General features: G+C 39.0%; 1 protein-coding gene across 4 annotated transcripts in view; it reads left to right on the top strand.

Annotated features, from left to right (window-relative positions):
* Positions 1 to 16,807, top strand: part of LOC100542939 (E3 SUMO-protein ligase ZNF451) — a 37,708-nt gene extending 20,901 nt beyond the window's left edge. For all 4 annotated transcript variants that reach the window (XM_085217844.1, XM_019613235.3, XM_010707841.4 and 1 more), the window contains 5 exons: positions 401 to 535; positions 2,789 to 2,919; positions 3,779 to 3,965; positions 13,530 to 13,604; positions 16,304 to 16,807. In XM_085217844.1, the coding sequence (XP_085073970.1) occupies positions 401 to 535; positions 2,789 to 2,919; positions 3,779 to 3,965; positions 13,530 to 13,604; positions 16,304 to 16,356 (581 nt within the window). In that variant the 3' untranslated portion in view covers positions 16,357 to 16,807. The remainder of the gene's footprint in view (positions 1 to 400; positions 536 to 2,788; positions 2,920 to 3,778; positions 3,966 to 13,529; positions 13,605 to 16,303) is intronic.
* Positions 16,808 to 18,787: the final 1,980 nt, after the last annotated feature.

Below are 18,787 nucleotides of genomic sequence, written 5' to 3'. Positions count from 1 at the left end.
GAATATTTTTTGATTTCTCATGGTGTCATTCATACTCTTGATTAATATACAGCAAAAAGTACATTTCTAAACACTTTATGTACTGTTATGGTTTTAAGCAATTACATGTTATAAATGTGCCATAGCAGGAAGTGCACAGTTGAACATTAAGTATATTAATAAAGACCTCAGTGTCTCAGTAAAGTAGCTCTCTGTGCCAACTATCCAGTCCTACAGCATCATACTGCTAGATTCTTCTGTCTTTTATCTAATTTATTTATTACTAAAAGCTACTTCAGTGGATTTAAAAACAGTTCTGAAACAACGCAGCTACTGAATAGGATAATATATCTAAATTTATGTATGTTTGTTGACTGGAAAGTTGAGTAAGCATAAAATGTTCCTATTTATCTCATTGAAGACAGTGAACTTCCAGATCTTGACTATTTGAGTACCATGACTCACATTGTGTTGGTGGATCTGGACAACTGGGGAAGCTTATTCACACAGCTGCCAGCCAACCTGAACCAAGGAACATTTATCTGGGGCTTTCAAGGTAAAGTGGTCAAAGGAAAAAAAGATGAGTGAGTTTACACACATATTTGAGCAGAGATTCTTTGAGAGAATAAAGAGTGGAGGAAAAAAGCAACCCTTGGGGCCTCTTAAATCATTACATCACAGAAATCAAGTAACAGAAATGTTCTCAAACTTTTCTAACTCGGCCTTAAGCTCTGCTCTTATTATTCCTTGTAGAATACTGTTCCAGAGGTGCTAAATGGTTTGGGGAGTCTTTTTGGCTCCCAGCTGAACTTGCTTAGGTGGTATGCTAGCTTTTCATAGTTCTCAGGACATACATAATACTCAGAGGGAGAAAAAAAGAAAAAATGAATTTCTTTCTGGCTAGTTTCTAACACCCAAGTCCTTGTCATATTTTTTTCTTTTTAGATCCAGAAGGCATGAATTTGCATTCCTGTATTTCAATTTTCTTTTGTCTCTGGTCATCCTATACTCAATTTCTTGCTTTCCAAATGGGGTCGATGCATTCAGGCTGCCTAGTTGGGAATTTTTTTGCTAAAGATCTTGAACAGAAAGACCGTGCTGAAGAGTTAGAGGCCATTAAAATGGGCCCAATTTGTATTGAAGAACATTTTGGTTGTTTATTAGTGTCACAAGGATTGTTGCAAAGCTTGGGAATACTAAGGTTCATGAGGACTATAACAGTAGTTTGTAGAGTTATTTAATGCATGCTATTCCTGTTCATTTAGCTTGTGAAAATACAGTGACATCCCTGTCTCATGTTTTTCTGTGCTTTCCAAACAGCATCATGACTGTGTTGTTTTTTAATGATACGTGTTGCATTATGTCTATTATTCCTGGTTTTATATTTTGGTTTTTTTTTTTTTTTTTTTTTTCATACAGTCTTAGCTTTTCTTTCAGTTCCCCTCATTGTATTGACCAGGTTGTATGTTGTTTCTCTTCTCAGACATTCAGTTTTCTGTCACTCATTTTGTGGTCCAGCTTCACTAGAACTCTGTCAGCTGTTCTTGACTCCCAAATGCCAGAACTGTTGATTTCAAGTCTTTCCCAAGTGACAGTGGCCATGACTGTCATAACAGATGAGAACAACTTAGACAGACCATTTTTCTCAGGGACAGAACAGCCCTAAATGCTTTCTGTATAGTCTGTTACTAAATCCTTGAACTTTGTGGTTGTTTCTGATGCCCTCTTATAGACATTAGGATAGAAATTAAAAAAAAGAAGAAAAATCTGCTGGAGACTGCTTCTACTTCTTTGTCAGACTTGGGAATACGCAGTCCTCTGTGACCTGTTTCTGTGAGTGTTTGTTTCACGTGTCCTCACATGAAGTGCAGTCAGTGACTGGTTTCACTTCCCATTCAAAATCCTGTCTTATATTCAGCCATTATATTATCTGGCAGATCAAGCAACAGTTTTTTTCCTCCCCATGCAGACTCATTACTTCTTAACACCTGGGAATGTTATAAGGTTCTTAATCACTTCCTTCAAATTGTCTTTCATTTGTTTTCATGTTGTCATGGGAATCTCAAGATCCTTTGATTTTTTTTTTTTTTTTTTTATTATTCTTTCATTAAAGATTTGCTGTTCCTTTCCTTTCCCTTCCAACCTGTTTCATCCTGTTTTCTTTTCACTGTTCTCTGTTAACTATTTTCTCAGCTAGTAACTACATGTTTTAGGCTACTGTTGTTTAGAAAATTCCAGCTTTATTTTTTTTAATTGTTGTATCACTTTTCTTCTCCTTGACTCCATCCAAGTGTTTATCCAGTCTCTAATATTTGTCTCCAGCTTCTACTTGGATCTGCTCTTTAGAGAGTTTGGGCACGTGTCAGTCTAATCATAAATTCTCTTGGGAATAATCTTGGTGTTGCATTAGTAAAGGGGTCCATAAGAGAAGCATTTCTGTTATTGTACTGGTTTCCTAGAGCTCCTTTGCTTCTGCACATTGACCATTAACCATGCTTAGAACTGGAAAAGATGTGTTACTGTGTCAAAACATACACGATTTCTGGAAAATATTTTTTTTCAGAACTAATAGAAAAATACATAGAATATTAAATGAGAGGGCTTTGTGTAGGATCAAGCTAGCTACTTTTTCACTTTTGGCTTTCTAACCCAACGAGGGCTTTGAGGCTTTTGGTAATACATTTTTTTTTCAGCTTTCATGTTTGTCAAATTAAATTCTGTCTCTAAAGCCAGTTTTATCTTTTACTTTTGCCTTGCATTCTTAATACATGGTGTCGTTGCTATACTTTTTTTTTTTTTTAATGCTTAGGAGGATACAGTAACTGGAAACCTCCAGTGCAGTGCAAAGTTTATAATTATCTTAACAAGATTGGATGTTTCTTCCTTCATCCACGTTGTGGTACCAGAAGAGAGGCAGCAGACTTTGCACTCTGTGTTCATGTAAGTCATGTCAGTGTGTGCTGTCTTTATTGTTGTTTTAGTATGAGAGAAGGGTGGCAGATGATGTATGCCACTGATGTTGGATTCTCTTTACACAACTCTGTGTCCACTAGAAAGAATTATAGAACCATTGCTGAATTGGGTGGAGACAATGTGTTGAGAATTGATTTTGAAGGAACCTCCTCACACCTTGGGTAACCCTGAATGTCATACATTTTACTCTTGCCATATGAGTTGAATTATGGATTGCGTGAAGACCACACAACGTAAATTACATCAGTAAAGATATTAAATGTAGCTGGCATCATCACTCTGCCCTATGCTTTACGTTTTTTTCTTTAGGAATACAAATGTAATTCCAAGTAAGACATGTAAGACATCAGTCTGTTGTGAAAAGGTGGGAGCTGGTTAGGAAATGAAGAATTAAAAAAAAACAAAACAGGTGTTACAGTTTCTGTTTCAGAATTAAGTGTAACTTTTGCCTCTCCCTTCAAGTGGCCCAAATCTAGAGCCAAATGTCCATGGAAGAGTGCCAGTTTCAGAGACCCTGCTGAGCTGAAGAAGAGCAGTGTCCATATTCAGTAGACCTAGAGTTTTGGTTGGGAGATGTATAGATGAGGGGCAGGAACCTGGGGTATCATGAGGACTCCCCAGTGTAGTGTTTTCAGTTTTGTCAGGTAACTTGTTCTAGTGTCTCACCATCCTCTGAGTAAAAAATACCTTTCATGGTAGTGTAAATTCCATATAATGATAAAAGTAAGTTGCTGTAGATTTTCCTACAAAGAGCTCTTAGGCAAAGCTAGCCAGAGCTCATAAGATAAAAGTGCAGTCTTAACATCTGTCATTTTTTTCCATGCAGGCTGGTCGGCTAGATGAGCACCTGCCCAAGCAAATTCCTTTCACTGTACTTTCTGGAGACAAAAGCTTCTTGGAACTGGAAGCTCAATTTAAGATGACTCAGCGGTCAGCTCGCATTCTAAATCCCCATCATATCGAAGGAGACATGATGTGTGCCTTGCTAAACAGCATTTCAGATACCACAAAAGGTAGAAAGTCAACATCAAATGCAGTCTTTCCAGCAGTCTAGGCATCAATAAAATAAGTGTGCTCTTGTGCTGATGAAAACAAGTTGTTGCTTGGTGCTTCTTGTATTGTGTTGCAATGAAAAGTAGCTCAGAAGATCAGTTTGCTTGGTACAAGTTTTGAAACCAGACTTAACTTCACATTTTTGTTCAGTCTAACAAAACCTGGAACAAACAGTTATTTCTATCTGAAACCTCCTTTCTGTCTGAAGAAGAGTTGTTTAGAGCACTGTGATGTGTTTACTTATTGATTTCTACTGAAATCTGCTTTGTTCAATTTGTGCTATGAGTCAGCTGTGACCTCGCTAAAGCCATTGTTATTTCCCAAAATCTCTGCCTGTTTTAACTCTGATTGTCCTGCATCCAAGTGTTGACCTCCAGTCACTTGTTATTTGTCTTCACTGGCACTTGGCTCATGCCTCTGTTTGGAGGAAAAATACCAATGAAAGCCTTTAACATTCTAATTAATGCCATGCTTAAGTGATTACGCTGTTTTTATATAGAATAATCAGAGGTTTGAGCAATCTTATTTTGGTGCAAAAGATACTGAAGCTGAGATGTGTTTAAATACTTTAAGTATTTTAAAACATCTTGAAGTTTTCGCAGAAGAACTGAACTTTCCTATTTAGACATTCTTTTTGTGTGTTTTACAATTTTAATGTTTATCATAACTATTATGGTGATGGGGACTGTTGAGGGGCCCCAGACTTGAACTTACTGACTGCACAGTCACTGTGCATCTTACTAATGTTGTATGTGTGGTTGTTACAACAAAAAAAGAAAAAAAGGGCAACTTACTGTAAGCAAAAAGTTGCTGGAATCAAGTGTGTGTCATGTTGCTGTGCAAACCCACAGTGAACAGAATTGTTTTGAGCCGTCTCAAGTCCCTTCTGCTGTCAATGTCAACAAGATGGAACCCAAACAGTAAAAATTGCCTGTTTACTCCTGTTCCTGTATTAAAATAGGACACTGGAAAACTCCGTTTTGGTAGCAGGAATGTGTAGTTTGGGCAGTGATTTGGTGTCATGGCAAAGAGTCTGTGAAAGGTTTTGAAATAGATGCAGCCACCTCAGAATACATGCTTTGCTGCATGGGTCAGAAGCATCAGCAGGCATCTACAAGCTTTCCTGTATGTAGGAAGACCAGTATCAGAGGGCTGAGGTATAAAGTTGTGCCTTTGTATTGTGGGCTGGTCTAACCTGTTGTCCTGCTACAGAAATGCAGCTGAATATGAGGAAATATAAGCAAGGTTTGTTTGCTTTCCAGTGGTATCAAATCCATTATTCTGGGCATTATTCTGGACAGAGGAAATAGGTGAAAGGCATTTACCACAGAGAGTAGCATTGAAAAATTAGAACAGCTGTTGGTATTGGATGAGCTTCAAAACGAGAAGGCAGTTTACCTAAATCATCTCTGTAGGGCTATTACTTGCATGCAGGCGGGTGGATTGCTTGGATGGGAGACAGTCTTGACTGTTGTACCTTGTGAACCATTTTGCCATTTCAGCAGAACTGCTGTGGTAACTGTACTATATGCAGTCATTTAAACAGGAGGAAAAAGAAGTTCCTGTGTATGTTACAGGTTATGGACTGTGTTTCCATAGGAGAACATGAATTTCCTCTGAGGTATGAAGTGTAGGCAGCATTATCTGCTTTTTGTTGATTAAAACTAAGTTCATAACTTTTTAATTTTCTTCTATGCTGAAGGCACAACACATGATGAGAGATTCATTCATGTTAATGGAGGGTTTGAGCAAGACCAGTGTTTGCAGCATGCACAATCCCTTTACTATATCTTGACACCTGGTATCTAGCAATGCCAGTATTGATACAAAGTGCACGTCTAATGAATTCTGGACAGTGTTGAGGGCAAAGCTGATGGTAGGTTAGGGATCATCATGCCTATGCTGACACTGGTACGAGTGCCAGAAATTCTGTTGATAAACCTGATTCTTGTATAAGTTGAGGACTTGAGCTTAGCTGTGTCTCTCAGAAACTCATGTTCAAATTACTTAATTGCTTGAGCTCCTAAGTCAAGGGACTTTCTTCTTTAAGGAGCCTGGCTGCCTCATGAGATTGTCAAAATCAATGATGTAGTGATATATGATGCCTTCCTGAATTTTCAGTTAATACAAATGTCAGACTGCAGATGATTAGGTTACAGCCTCCACCTCTGCTGTCCAAAGAGGCTTAACACAAAGGGTATGAGCATCTGTAGTGTGATGCAAAGTAGCTGCACCATGCCTACTAGAGTAACTATGGTTTTTGCACTTACTGCTTTATTTACACAGTTATCACAGTGGCTGCAACCTACAGCAGTAGGGACTGATAAGAAAATCACCCTTGAATTGTGGCCTTGTGCTTAGCTACCATAGGAAGTTGTTACTAGCTTTAGTATGTCAGTGACATCCCTTAGATGTGTATTTGAATATATATATATATATATATATATATAATGTGCCCAATGGAGAAGAACTGTAACTAAGTGGATGAACTGGGAAGACCTCACCATCCAGACCATACAAACAAATCTTCAATCTTCAAGGTTTAATTTAACCTGATTGTGAGTTCTTAGGGAGGTGTCTGAAATGAAGATTAAATGAAAGTCTGTGTGACCACCATGATATTGGCTGCAGTTTCAAAAAAAAAAAAAAAAAAAAGCAATTAAAGCAGAACTGGGGATAGAGCTTTATTTATAGTCATGCTGCACAGAATGAAGGTCTGCAGGGAGAGAGATGCAGAATGAAGCTTTAGTTTGCATAGAGGAAGACATGGCATTCTGGGTTTTTGAGCTCTCAGCAGGGAGCAGCTGCACTTGCATTTATGGATGATGTCACCTAACGAAGAAACTGAGATCAGTGTAATAGATACTGGGGAGAAGTACATGGGGACTTAAGGATTTAGTGAAGAAGGAATAAACAAAAGGAAGCCAAGGAACATTGTTGTAAAGGCAAAATTATCACAAATGTTGTACATGACTGATAGCCACTTTGTGGCTAAGTTGATCCTGAATGAAGTAATTTGAATGATATTCTTATAAGTTAGCACTCAGACTTCACGTGTCAGATGTAAAAAGGAAAAGGGACAATAGTTGGTGAGAGAGTTTTGCAATATTTATGTCACTATGTATCGGGATAATAAATAGGCTGAGAAAATAAGGAGTTACTGAAAAAACAGAGAAAGCATCATAAGAGAGGGAAAGGGAAGTAGGGTGCAATTAATTCATGTGTGATTGATGTGTGAAACAGTCACGAGGTGTGTTTGTATGGTAAGGCAAGAGAGGAGGATGAAAGTCAGGGAAAGGAAATCCAGTTTTCAGCGCGGTGGGGAAACCAGGAAACCTGATGGAAACTATTGAGGGAGTGGTAGTAGGTGGGGAGGTTGTAAGAGAAGAGTGCCAGAGGAGAGGAATTATTCTGAGACGTGTGGGCAGCAAATCCAGATTCAAGCTGACACTTTGGTGTCAGGACACAGGGCGATAGTTGTGTTCTGTGGCGGTTTAACCGTCCCCTTCCAGAACAGATTTCTGAGGCTTGGGAAGTACTGCTGTACTGTATCTCTCAAGGAATGTTACTGTGTTTACTCCCATCCTTAGGATTAATCTTCCTGATCACTGATCTCCAATCTCATACAAGATTTGTTTTCATGATTTTTTTTTTTTTCCTTCGATCAGGAATTTGGCAGTATATTAGAACAGTAGAGAGCAGTAGGATTTCTTTGAAAGAATGGGTACAATTGGAGTTTCTAAGCTGTTGCTTATTTAACAAAACGTATCAGAAAAGAGGTCGTATCTTAAGATGTCCTGACTGATAAATTGGGCAATTGCTTCTTCTCTGACTGCAGAGGTTCTGGGAGCTACAGAATATGCTAAGCCTTTCTTACAAGAGAAACAGGAAATGCCTGATTTCTTCAGGTTATACATTATCATTTATGCTATGTCTTCAAAGGTGCCAGCGAAAGCAGAAGTGTATGCTGAGGAAGTGTGGGTGGGATGAGCAGATGGTGGGGTGGGCTGGAGACCAGCTGAGTGGCCAGATCTAGACGGTGTGCTGGTCAGTGGTGCAAAGTCTAGCTGAAGGCTGGTAACTCTCAGTGTACTCTGTGAATCAGTGCTAGATCCAGTCGTCCTTAACTTTTCCTTTAATAATTTTGATGTTGAAACAGTGTGCCCTCAGAAAGTTTGCAGAGACACAAAACTGGGAGAAGTGTCTGATAGATCAGGGGGACCTGGGAAGGCCGGATAAGTGGGGCCTACAGGAACTCTGTGATGTTCAACAAAGGGAAACTGTGAAGTTCTGCACCTGGGGAGGACCAGCCCTGCTATGTTCTGAGGGCTAAACAGCTGGAAAGCAACTCCTCAGAAAAGGACCTGAGTGTCCTGGCAGATGCAAGTTGACCATGAGCCAGAAATGATTTCTTGAAGCAAAGAAAGCCAACAGCTTCCTGAGCCACATTCAGAGGACTGTACCAGCAGGTTGAGGGAGGTGATGCTTCCTGTTTACTCAGCATGGTGAGGCCATCCCTGTCCAGTTCTGGGCTCCGCAGTACGACATCTTTTTGGAGGTGCCCCAAAGACACGTAGACACAGACCTGGACATCCGTGGTTCTAAATGACTATACTTGAGCAGAGGGGGGAACAAGGTGGCCTCCAGTGGCCCCTCCTAGCCTCAGCCATTCTGTAATTATGTGATCCTTGCATGGAGCACATTGATTAGAATCCAGGATCTCCTGAAAGCAGAGTTCAGCCACAGGATACTGGCTTTCTACAAAGAACATTTGTGATCACTGTGATCTGTACAGTGTGGAAAGTCAGCCCAGTTTTTTCCAACTTAAAAATGAATCTGTTCTATCAGTTGCTTGTTCCATCTCTTTGATTGACAACTAGTGAGTTCTGTACTTAGTTCTTGCTGTGTAGTTCCTAAAGCAAGCTGAATTCCTGTCCCTTACCCCTTATGTGTTCAAAGATTTCTGCTTAGGATTTTTGCCTATAGAGAGCCTTTATTCTGATGGTTACAGTCTTATTCCTGATTTCAACAGGGACATAGAATCATAGAATTGCTCAGGTTGGAAAAAACCTTAAAGATCATCAAGTCCAACCACAACCTAACCAAACTCCCTAACAACCTTCCACTAAATCATGTCCCTGAGCACCACATCCAAACGGTTTTTAAACACATCCAGGGATGGTGAAACATTACTGCTTTTGTGCCTGCCTCATCAGACAACCAACATGACACCTTTAATCTTTGCTCTGTGTAGATTTGAGTGTGGAGAGTGGCATTGTAGACGAACATCATGCTTTGTTTTTTGGATAGACAAAGTCAGTACAGTCAGAGACACTGACAAAGCTTTGTATTTAAAAAAAAATCCTAGATAACTTTTGGCTATTTACTGACCTCTTAATGAGTTAGCTTTTACCAACTCAAGATTTAAAAGAGCCCAGCAACTGCTTTCATGGGAAGTTGAGTATGCACTAATATAGTTAGGTGGGGGCTGGAAGTCTATCAAATAATGACACTGGAGGCAAAGTGTAGCTCATGAGACTTCTAACATGCTTTTGAACCACCTTTGAATCTGAGCTGTTTTTTGTTTTTTTTTTCCCCCCCCCCCTCCAACTAGGCAGGAGATCATCTATTCTAATTGTTTTGAAGTTTCATAGATTCCTTGAGCTCTTCTGGTTCAATTTATCGTAGTCATTGACTTGTGATCAGTTTATTTTATGAACCGAGATTAATATCATGGAAAGCTCAGTATATAATTGGACACCTACCACTTATTGTGTTTGAACTATGCTTTCATGTCCAGAGGCTTCGAACCATATGTATTAAGAAATAGAGGTGTAGCCTGTGGAATGGTGTTCCTTCAGCTGTGCTTTAAACAAACCTGTCCATGATGTAACTACTCAGCAGTATTCAGTTATTGCATATTAGTAGTAATGATAATTATTTTTAAGATGTTTAAATGTGTTGCATGCCGGTTTGCACATACCTCCATTCCAGTATGGATGTGTAGCCCATGTTATTACAGCAGTGTAATCAAAGTGGTGTGACTGGTAAATTAAAAGAAAAAAAAAATTGAAAAGATGAGGCTTGAATTAATGCCTAAGATCCTAGACTTTCTAAATGAACTAAAATAGTAACTTATCTACAAATTGTTTGAGTATTCATAACTATTCTAATTGACAGTAAAATTCACTTTAGTTAGTAATCTGCTATGTTCTGGAAGAAATGGGTCTCAGCCTTTTGCCTGTGTTGGGGAAGTCAGGAGTGAGCAGAAATAAGCTGTGCTCCAACACTGTGTCAGTGGGTTGCCATTGTGATTTCTGTTGTGGTAAATACTCAATAACCAGTTCCAGGAAAGCCAACTTCTTTAGCTAACACTGAAAGAAGCTACTGAATTTTTGACTGCTCCTATCCTTTTAACCTGCTATGCAAGTTGCAGTCTGACGAATATTGCTTTTTCGTTTTGCCAACTTCTTTTGTCAAATTGCCTGGAAAAAAAAAAAAAAAACCACCTCCAGAAAAGTGCTCTGAATGCATTTTTATTTAAAATGGCAGCAAACCAGAGAATCTATTGTACTATGTCTTGCTACTTATTCGTCTATTGTATTTATGCCAAGAAATGAGTTAGGGAGTGATTGCCTCAACTGTTATATCTCTAACAGGTTGTCACAGATGGAATTATCCGCTTCACTTGTAAGAGAGAAGCAGCAATATATTTATTGATATAAAACAGGGATTTTATAAAGCATAAACGTGAATAAGATGACAAAATTTGAGATGGCAAGGTACATTTTATAATTTACTACACAGAGGGTAGAGGTCCAAACATTCATCCAGGGACTCTCCTATTGACGCAAGAGGTTCAGAGTGGATCCCCTTGCTTTATAAACTCCTTCAGCTATGGAAGTCAGGAGCCTAGGTGTGGCTGGATCCATTTGTAGTCTCAGACTTGCTCAGTGGTTTATGTCTAAGGGATCGTATGTGCACATTCAATCTAAGATGTAATCTTTGTGAAGCTAGCATTAAACAGCCTATTTTCAGCAGTACTCAGTGATGGAAAAGGGGCAGTGGGCAGAAACTAGAACATGGGAAGTTCCGTATGTACATGAGGAAAAGCATCTTCATTTTGAGAGTGACAGAGCACTGAAACAAACTGCTCAGGGAGATTGTGGAGTCGTCTTCTCTGCAGATACTCAGAACTTACCTGGATGCTTTCCTGTGTAACCTACTGTAGGGAACCTGCTTTAGCGGGGTGGTTGGACAAGATGATCTCCAGAGGTCCCTTTCAGTCCCTATGATCTGTGATTCTATAAAACAAACTACTGATAATTTACTGAAGATCTGTATCAGCAAGATGTGTTGTCATCACGGTTGCCATAACCTTGAGAGGTATCCCAGCTTAAATGACGAGTGGTGTCCTTCAGAGGTCAATACTGGGACCAGTGCTGTTTAATATCTTCATCAGTGACCTTGACAGTAGGATCAAGTGCACTCTCAGCAAGTTTGCAGATGATATCAGGCTGTGTGGTGCAGTTGACACACCTAACAAATGGAATGTCATCAGAGAGACTCCAGCCTGGGCCCAGGCAAGCCTCATGAGGTTCGATAAATCCAAGTGCAAGCTCTTCCACCTAGCATGTGGCATCCCTGCTGTTAGTACAGATATAAGGATGGAGCACAGCCCTACCTGGAAGGATTTGTGGATACTGGTCAGTGGCAAGCTGGACGTGAGCCAGCAGTGTGCCCTCATGGCCCAGAAAGCCAGCTGTACCCTAGGTTGCATCAGAAGAAGCATGGACAGCATGTCAAGGGAGGTGATCCTGCCTCTCTACTCTGCACTGGTGAGGACTCACCTGGAGTACTGCATCCAGATGTGGAGTCCTCAGTACAGGAGAGACATGGACCTGTTGGAACACATCCAGAGGAGGACCACAAAAATGATCCAAGGGATGGAACAGCTCTCCTATGAGGACAGGCTGACAGAGCTGGGGCTGTTCAGCCTGGAGAAAAGAAGGCTCCAAGGAGACCTGATAGTGACCTTTCAGTATCTGAAGGGGAGCTACAAGAACAAAGGGGACAGACTCTTTAGCAGGGCCTGTTGTGACAGCACAATGGGAAATGGTTTCAAATGAAAAGAGGTGAGACGGAGATTGGATATAAGAAAAAAGTTGTTTACAATAAGGGTGGTGAAGCATGGAACGGGTTGCCCAGAGATGTGGTGGTGACATTCAAGCTCAGGCTGGATCAGCAGCCTGCTCTAGCTGTAGATGTCCCTGTTCATTGCAGGGGACTTAGACTAGATGACTTTTAAAGGTCCCTTCCAACTCAAACGATTTCATGATTCTATGAAATCCTGCTGTATTGCCCACTATCATGCAGTACAGCTAAAGGGGCTACCTATTTATGGGGTAAGGTGACTGTCATAATCATACTGTTTATGTCTAGCACTGAGATGAGGCTGTGGTTGCGTCAGTGCTTGTTTGATTAGCCATCAGCCACTGAGCAAGGTGCTGGTTTCTCCAGCAGCCTGCCTGGAAAGCAACCAGTATGGTGGTGAGATGGTCAGACTGGAGAGGGAAGAGTGGGGAGGGGGCACACCATCACACTTTAGGGCCATGTGGAGCATTAAAATGGTCATTAATAAGTGGGTGAAACCACTTCTGTGATCTTTTTTTCTTTTTCTTCTTCTTATTTTTTTTTTTCATAAGTGATTTTAATAGTGTTTGGTTTGGGTTTGTATGGGTTTTTTTTTTTTCCTTCTGTTTTGTTTGCTTTGGTTGGTGATATATAGGGAGGTATCTGTTCTATCCAGATAGCTGGCAGCTCCAAGAAGGCTTTCACAGGCAGTCTACTATGTGACTGGAGAAAGGCATTTTTAATTGCAGTAGATATCCAGAGATTTCTGGTATCTTTGTGGATTCATGAATTCTGCTTGATACTAGCTGCTGGATTTTATTCCTGGAAATATGATAGTCAGCAATGCTGCTGCTTAGACAAGGTGTATGTGCCAGAGGCTTGAAATTTTAGGAAGTCACTTTAAACACTTAATTTGTTTCATTGAAAGTCACACAGTCAGTAATTTAGATGCCTGTATCAGAATCTTCTTTGCCTCTAAACATAATCAGAAGTGCTTCTATTGCTGTGACCATAGAGGAGACCTAGTTTGTTATGGGTGTTATGCAACCTCATTACAGAGACCATCTCCCAGAACAACAGGAGCCTCTGGGGAGAAAATGAATGTACGATGGGACTGATTGACTTGTTTGGTTTTTAACCCTTAGTTTTCTGAGACTCTATTTAAAACAAGAGTGGGGATAAAAAGCCTAGGTGCACCAACCCCTACTAGACACTTCAAAACACAGCTGTATGCCATTATATATACGCCTGTTTTGCAGTGATTTCAGATAGGAACAAGGGCAGTTCAAATACAACCTACAATGCTGTTATAGTAAAAGAAATGTAAGAGTGGTGTGACTTTTTTTTTCTTGGAAGCGATGTTTAATTTATACTTAATTTGTGCATTTAAGGTTCCGATAGTGAAGAGGATGACGATACCAAACTAATAATGAAAAGGAGTTTAGAAGAAACAAAGAAACAAGAAGGTCTGTTTTAATTTTTACTTCTTTATTTTCAAGAGTGCTGTTATTTACAGAAGATTCAGGAGCTAAAATCATTTTTATGTCAAGTGACCTCTTAAGAATACTCTCAAAAATATTCTGAGGAATCATGACTAGTTAGGAATACTGGGGGTTAAAAGGAAAAAATAACTTTCTATCTTGGAAAGTATGCCAGCAGACTCAACATTTATTTTTATTGGTTCACCACTGGGTATTGTGCTGTTAAAGATGTGACTAAGCTCACTTGATACCAGTTCGATATTAACTCTGACTGGAAATAGATCTACTGTAGTTCAAAATTGGATATTGTATCTGAAGAAAGCACTGTTGTCTCCGAAAAGATAGCTGTAGATGAATGCACAAGTTTGAATCAGCAGTATGAGTATCTCCTCACATCATATCTCTCCTTATTGAAAGTATTTCTGTCCTTTTGCTGTTGTGCTTAATGCTGGTGCTTGTGCCATGTGGCTGCTTAATTCTGATCACAAATTACAGTGCACTTTGAAAGTAACATATTGTTTAAAAGGATTGACTCTCACTTTCTACTTGATAGAAATAAAAAATAATAATAATAAAAATAAATGCATTATACAAGTGCAATGATAAAAATAACTGAATCTTCCCAGAATTTATTCATGTACAAATTTACAAACTGATAATCAAAGTTACTAAAAAATACAGCATATTCATCTATTTTCCTGAAAATCTGCCATGCTCGGGTGCCCCCAGCATTGGATATTCCCAATAGTGGGTGGCGTTTGGTGCATACAAGTTGTCCCAGTTCTTCTGTCTCTGTACAGAAGACATCTGAGCTTATGAGCTAGCCTGGCTTCAGTGATGTGCATGGCTGTAGAATTAAGTAAGAGGGGAAGAGAAAGCAAAATCAACCCCGGAAATGGATATAAAGGAAAAAGAGTTTAGAATGCTGAGAGGAGAAAGCTGAAGTGTTGGGGACAGAAAAAGCTGCTTCAGCAGCTCCAGAGAACACAGGACAATCCACGTATCACTGTGGAATGAACTGTATGACATTAGTAACAGTCATAGTTTCAATCTTATTCTTTGTAACTAAACAATCTTAGTGATTTAATGACAACTTCTTTTAATGAGCAGTTGCCTGTAGGTGGGGCTTTGTTTCCATGACCATCTATTGTTTTTGTTTGAGAAACTAGCCTCATTCTTAGTAGTATCACATGTTGCAAGAAAGTCCAGCTGGATGAATACGAGTTTACTGACATGAGAGAGCATTTATTGATACAATTTCTTTTTCAAAACTAGGCCTTACAAAAAATCTTAAATATGAACTTCAAGTACATAACTTGAAGTTATGTACTTCATGCAAGCAAGTGCATAACTACAATGAAAAATTTTTAAACGTTATGTTTGTACGTGTAGGCTAATGGTATCCTGGGGTGCATTAAAAAGAGCACAACCAGCAAGTCAAGGGAAGTGATCCTCCCCCTCTACTCTGTCCTGGTGAGGCCACTTTTAGAATACTGTGTCCAGTTCTGGGCTCCTGAGCTCAAAAAAGACAGGGATCTCCTGGAAGGTCTCCAGCAGAGGGCCGCTCAGATTATAAAAGGCCTGGAGCATCTCCTGTGTGAGGAAAGGCTGAGTAACCTGAGTCTTTTCAGCCTGGGGAAAAGAAGACTGAGAGGAGATCTGATAAATGTTTATAAATATCTGAAGGGAAGTGGGAAGCAAATAGATGAGGCCAGGCTCTTCTCAGTGGTGTGTAGCGATAGGACAAGGAGCAATGGCCTAAAACTCAAACATGGGAAGTTCTGTACTAACATGTGGAAGAACTTTATGGTAACGGTGATGGAACACTGAAACAGGTTGCCCAGAGAGGTGGTAGAATCTCTTTCTATAGAGATACTCAAGACTGTCTGGATGCCTACTTGCGCAATCTATTTTAGGTTACTTGTTTTAGTAGCAGGGAGGTTGGACTCGTGATCTCTTGAGATCCCTTCCAACCCCAGCAGTTCTGTGATATATGTAATTATTCATTTTCCTTTGTCCTAGGAAATAAACCAGTCATCTTTTTGTTCTAGAACGTGCCTTTGTCCTCCTAAAAGAGAAGATGAGTTGCTTAAGAATGATAGCATGTCTGAAAGCTTCTTTTGATTTTTCTAGCAGTGTCAGTATTATTTACCATGTTTATCTTTAGGATATGTAATTCACTAACACCAAACAGTTAGTGCCTAACACAACTTAAAAGTAAGGCTGAAGCAGGGCTTCTATTTGGAGAATTATGAAGGGTGTTTATGAGAGGTTGTTAATAAACGAGATGAGTCCCATGCAGGGAACTGGACTATTCTTACTGTTAATAGCTTTATCTCTATTTATGTCCTCCTAGTAGAAGTTACAACAGTAGTGTTAAATTCCAATTTAGATATCAGAGGATCTATTGATAAGGAACTGGAGTGAAAACACTGAAACCTCTCTGCTCATCTTGTGTGTCTGTCTTTATTTTAATATTTTACTTTTATTAGTGCATATATGTGGGTGCTAATCTTGATACGTGACCAATAAATACACAGTTGCATTACAGTCCCAAACAAACTGTGGGCTGACGTTGCCCACAGAAGTAATCTGTTGCTTTATGTAGTAATAATAATGCAGTTGTGTTTGACTAGTTACCAACCGTCGTTTGAAATTATAATCTTTTTTTTGTATTCATACAGAGGATGATGCAGAATTAGAAGAAGCTATCAAGAGAAGCCTTGAGGAAATGTAAATGAGAATACTTCTGTATGCTAATACTTTGTCATCAAAGCTGCTCACAAAAATGGAAGCTTATTCACCTATTTACAAAGGCTTAGAAATTCTGCTTCAAAAACATGTCTGTATCTTGAATTGTTACATCTATAACCTCATGTTCTCTGTAATGCTGACGGGCAGCTGGAGTTTATGTATATCTGCTGCAATATATTCTGTATGATAAAAAATACATTTTTAAGCCTTTACACATTCTGTTTCTAATGGATGATGGCAAACTCTCACTGGTCTAGCTGTATAAATTGTTGCCCAGTCAGTGGGCTGATGTTACTATATGTTTGGTTGTTTTTTGTTTTGTTTTAATTATTTTATTAATTGGTTCTTATATTTAATTTTTCTGTCACAAAATGTGATTGTCTTTATTTACTTTTCCATGTGGTCTTTGCAACAGATAAAAATAGTAAACTCAATTGTCTCAGACTGACTTGCTTAGCTAATCTTGTTATAAAGAGAAGCTTAGTTCCCAGACATGTAAATTGAACATAGTCTCAACTCTTGTACAGGGATGGTCTTGTCTTATAGAGCACAGTTTTTTTCTATACGTTGTCTGTTATAAATGGCAGAATCAGGACCATGAACTGCACAGATACTTTCTGTTATCTTTATTTTTATAAATGTGTCTATTTTTTTAATAGTGGCATGGAAGCGTTGGCTTGAAGTATGCCAGGTTTGGTACCTCTTTCTGATCTAAGGAAGGAACAAATTTGAAAGTGAACAAAAGCTAAGTAAACTTTCCAGTTCCAGTTTGAAATAGATGTGAACCAATTTCAGACGTCTAATTCCTATATACTGGCCATCTTTACTGCTCCCTTCTGTTTATGAAGACGTGGCCTGGGATAGGGAAATTTTTGTTTTTGTACTGTCCTTATTTTTAAGTGAATAATTCTTCTTGTGTTTAAAATGAAGCTGTCTCTATGCCACCTTTCTCATTTCCTCCTTTTAAGATACTAATGCTAGCTGTCCAGCTTTACCAGCTTATTCTACTTTATGATTGTTGTTAATCAGTAAGAAATATTTATGTAACAAAATGCCAGCTTTTCTTTTTATCCATTACCTTGTGAGTTTGCTTGCAACTGTTGTAAATCTAAATATTTATTATGCAAAAGAAATACTTAGTTTTGGAGAGTATGAGAAGAGGAAAGCTAGATTTTACTTGCCATCAGTTCCAAAGAATTAGAATAACTACTGTATGTTGTTCATGATTATAAAAGCTGGAATACTGACACTGATTTTCCTCATGTATTTGCTGTCTCTCAAGCAACTCATCAGATTCTTCACTAGTTTTTATCTCTGAACTCATTTGCAATCATACAACCTGAAGAAACAGTTGAATCTCCAGAAAACAGATTGAACATTGTCAGTGAATTGGCTCTGAAAATGCTACAGAGTGAAGAGAATCTCATGATGTTTTTTCCACTGCGTCAACTGCTTGTTTTCCCACTGTAAATTTTGGATTAATAGTTCAGTTTGGGGTGTGCAGTGCCACACTGCTGCTGAGCAAGCACTGTTCTAGGAGATGCTGAGTTGCCTTCAGCTAATGACTCAAGCTAAATCAATTTCAGAATTTTTCACACTGAGTTCTAATATAAAGTGGAATGAGACAAAGCTTTCATTATTCCAAGTAAGAGGTTTTGGGAAGGTTTTTTCAGCACAGACACTCAAGTTGCAAATTCTTTTCTCATTAAAAAATGTTTCATCTTGAGCAAGTTCTTAGCTTGACAACAAATGTCTAAAACCTGGCTAGATAGTCTTCTCTAGAGTCTGCTGTGTTAGATCTTGAACATAAACTTTATTCCTGACATTTCATTCTGTCATAAAATTTAAGGTTGACTTTACCTAATGAGCCTTGACTTAATAAATTGCATTAAAAAAGTTGTGTGCTTATAGATTCTCTATCCTCAGAGCTGCAGTTATTAGTTAGACCTGATGTACCAGCTTCCTCATCTGCTTACTGAAACAAATAGCAAATCCCAACCTCTACTTCTGTGGCTCTAATAAACCAGCTAGGGTTCTAGTCTGTGTTCTTACAGTAGAAGTAGTGTACAGAATTGTCTGTATCTTGAAATCTGTCCTTATTTTCTTTGAGACTCATACTTCTCTGAAATTTTTCTTTGTAAAGTTTTCTGCTGCTACAGGTTTCTCATATCTTCTGTTTCCAGAAGAACAGAGAAAATGAGGATTCTTAAAACCCTGCATGTACAGACGTGTGACTTGTTAGTCACCAGCTTCTCATGGTACTGCACCTTGTTCTTCAGCTGAAATAAGTGTCTTGTAAACATTTGTGTTTCAGAATCTAATGTTTCTCACTGGGAAATCTTGTTCAGCTGGCTGAACTCTGAGGTTTGCCCTGGGTATTCTGCGAGATCTATCTGCATTTACGAGCACAACTT

Source organism: Meleagris gallopavo, chromosome 2 (genome assembly GCF_905368555.1).
Source record: "Meleagris gallopavo chromosome 2, MGAL_WU_HG_1.1, whole genome shotgun sequence".
Taxonomy (NCBI): Eukaryota; Metazoa; Chordata; class Aves; order Galliformes; family Phasianidae; genus Meleagris; species Meleagris gallopavo.
This window is presented reverse-complemented; position numbering and strand designations above follow the sequence as displayed.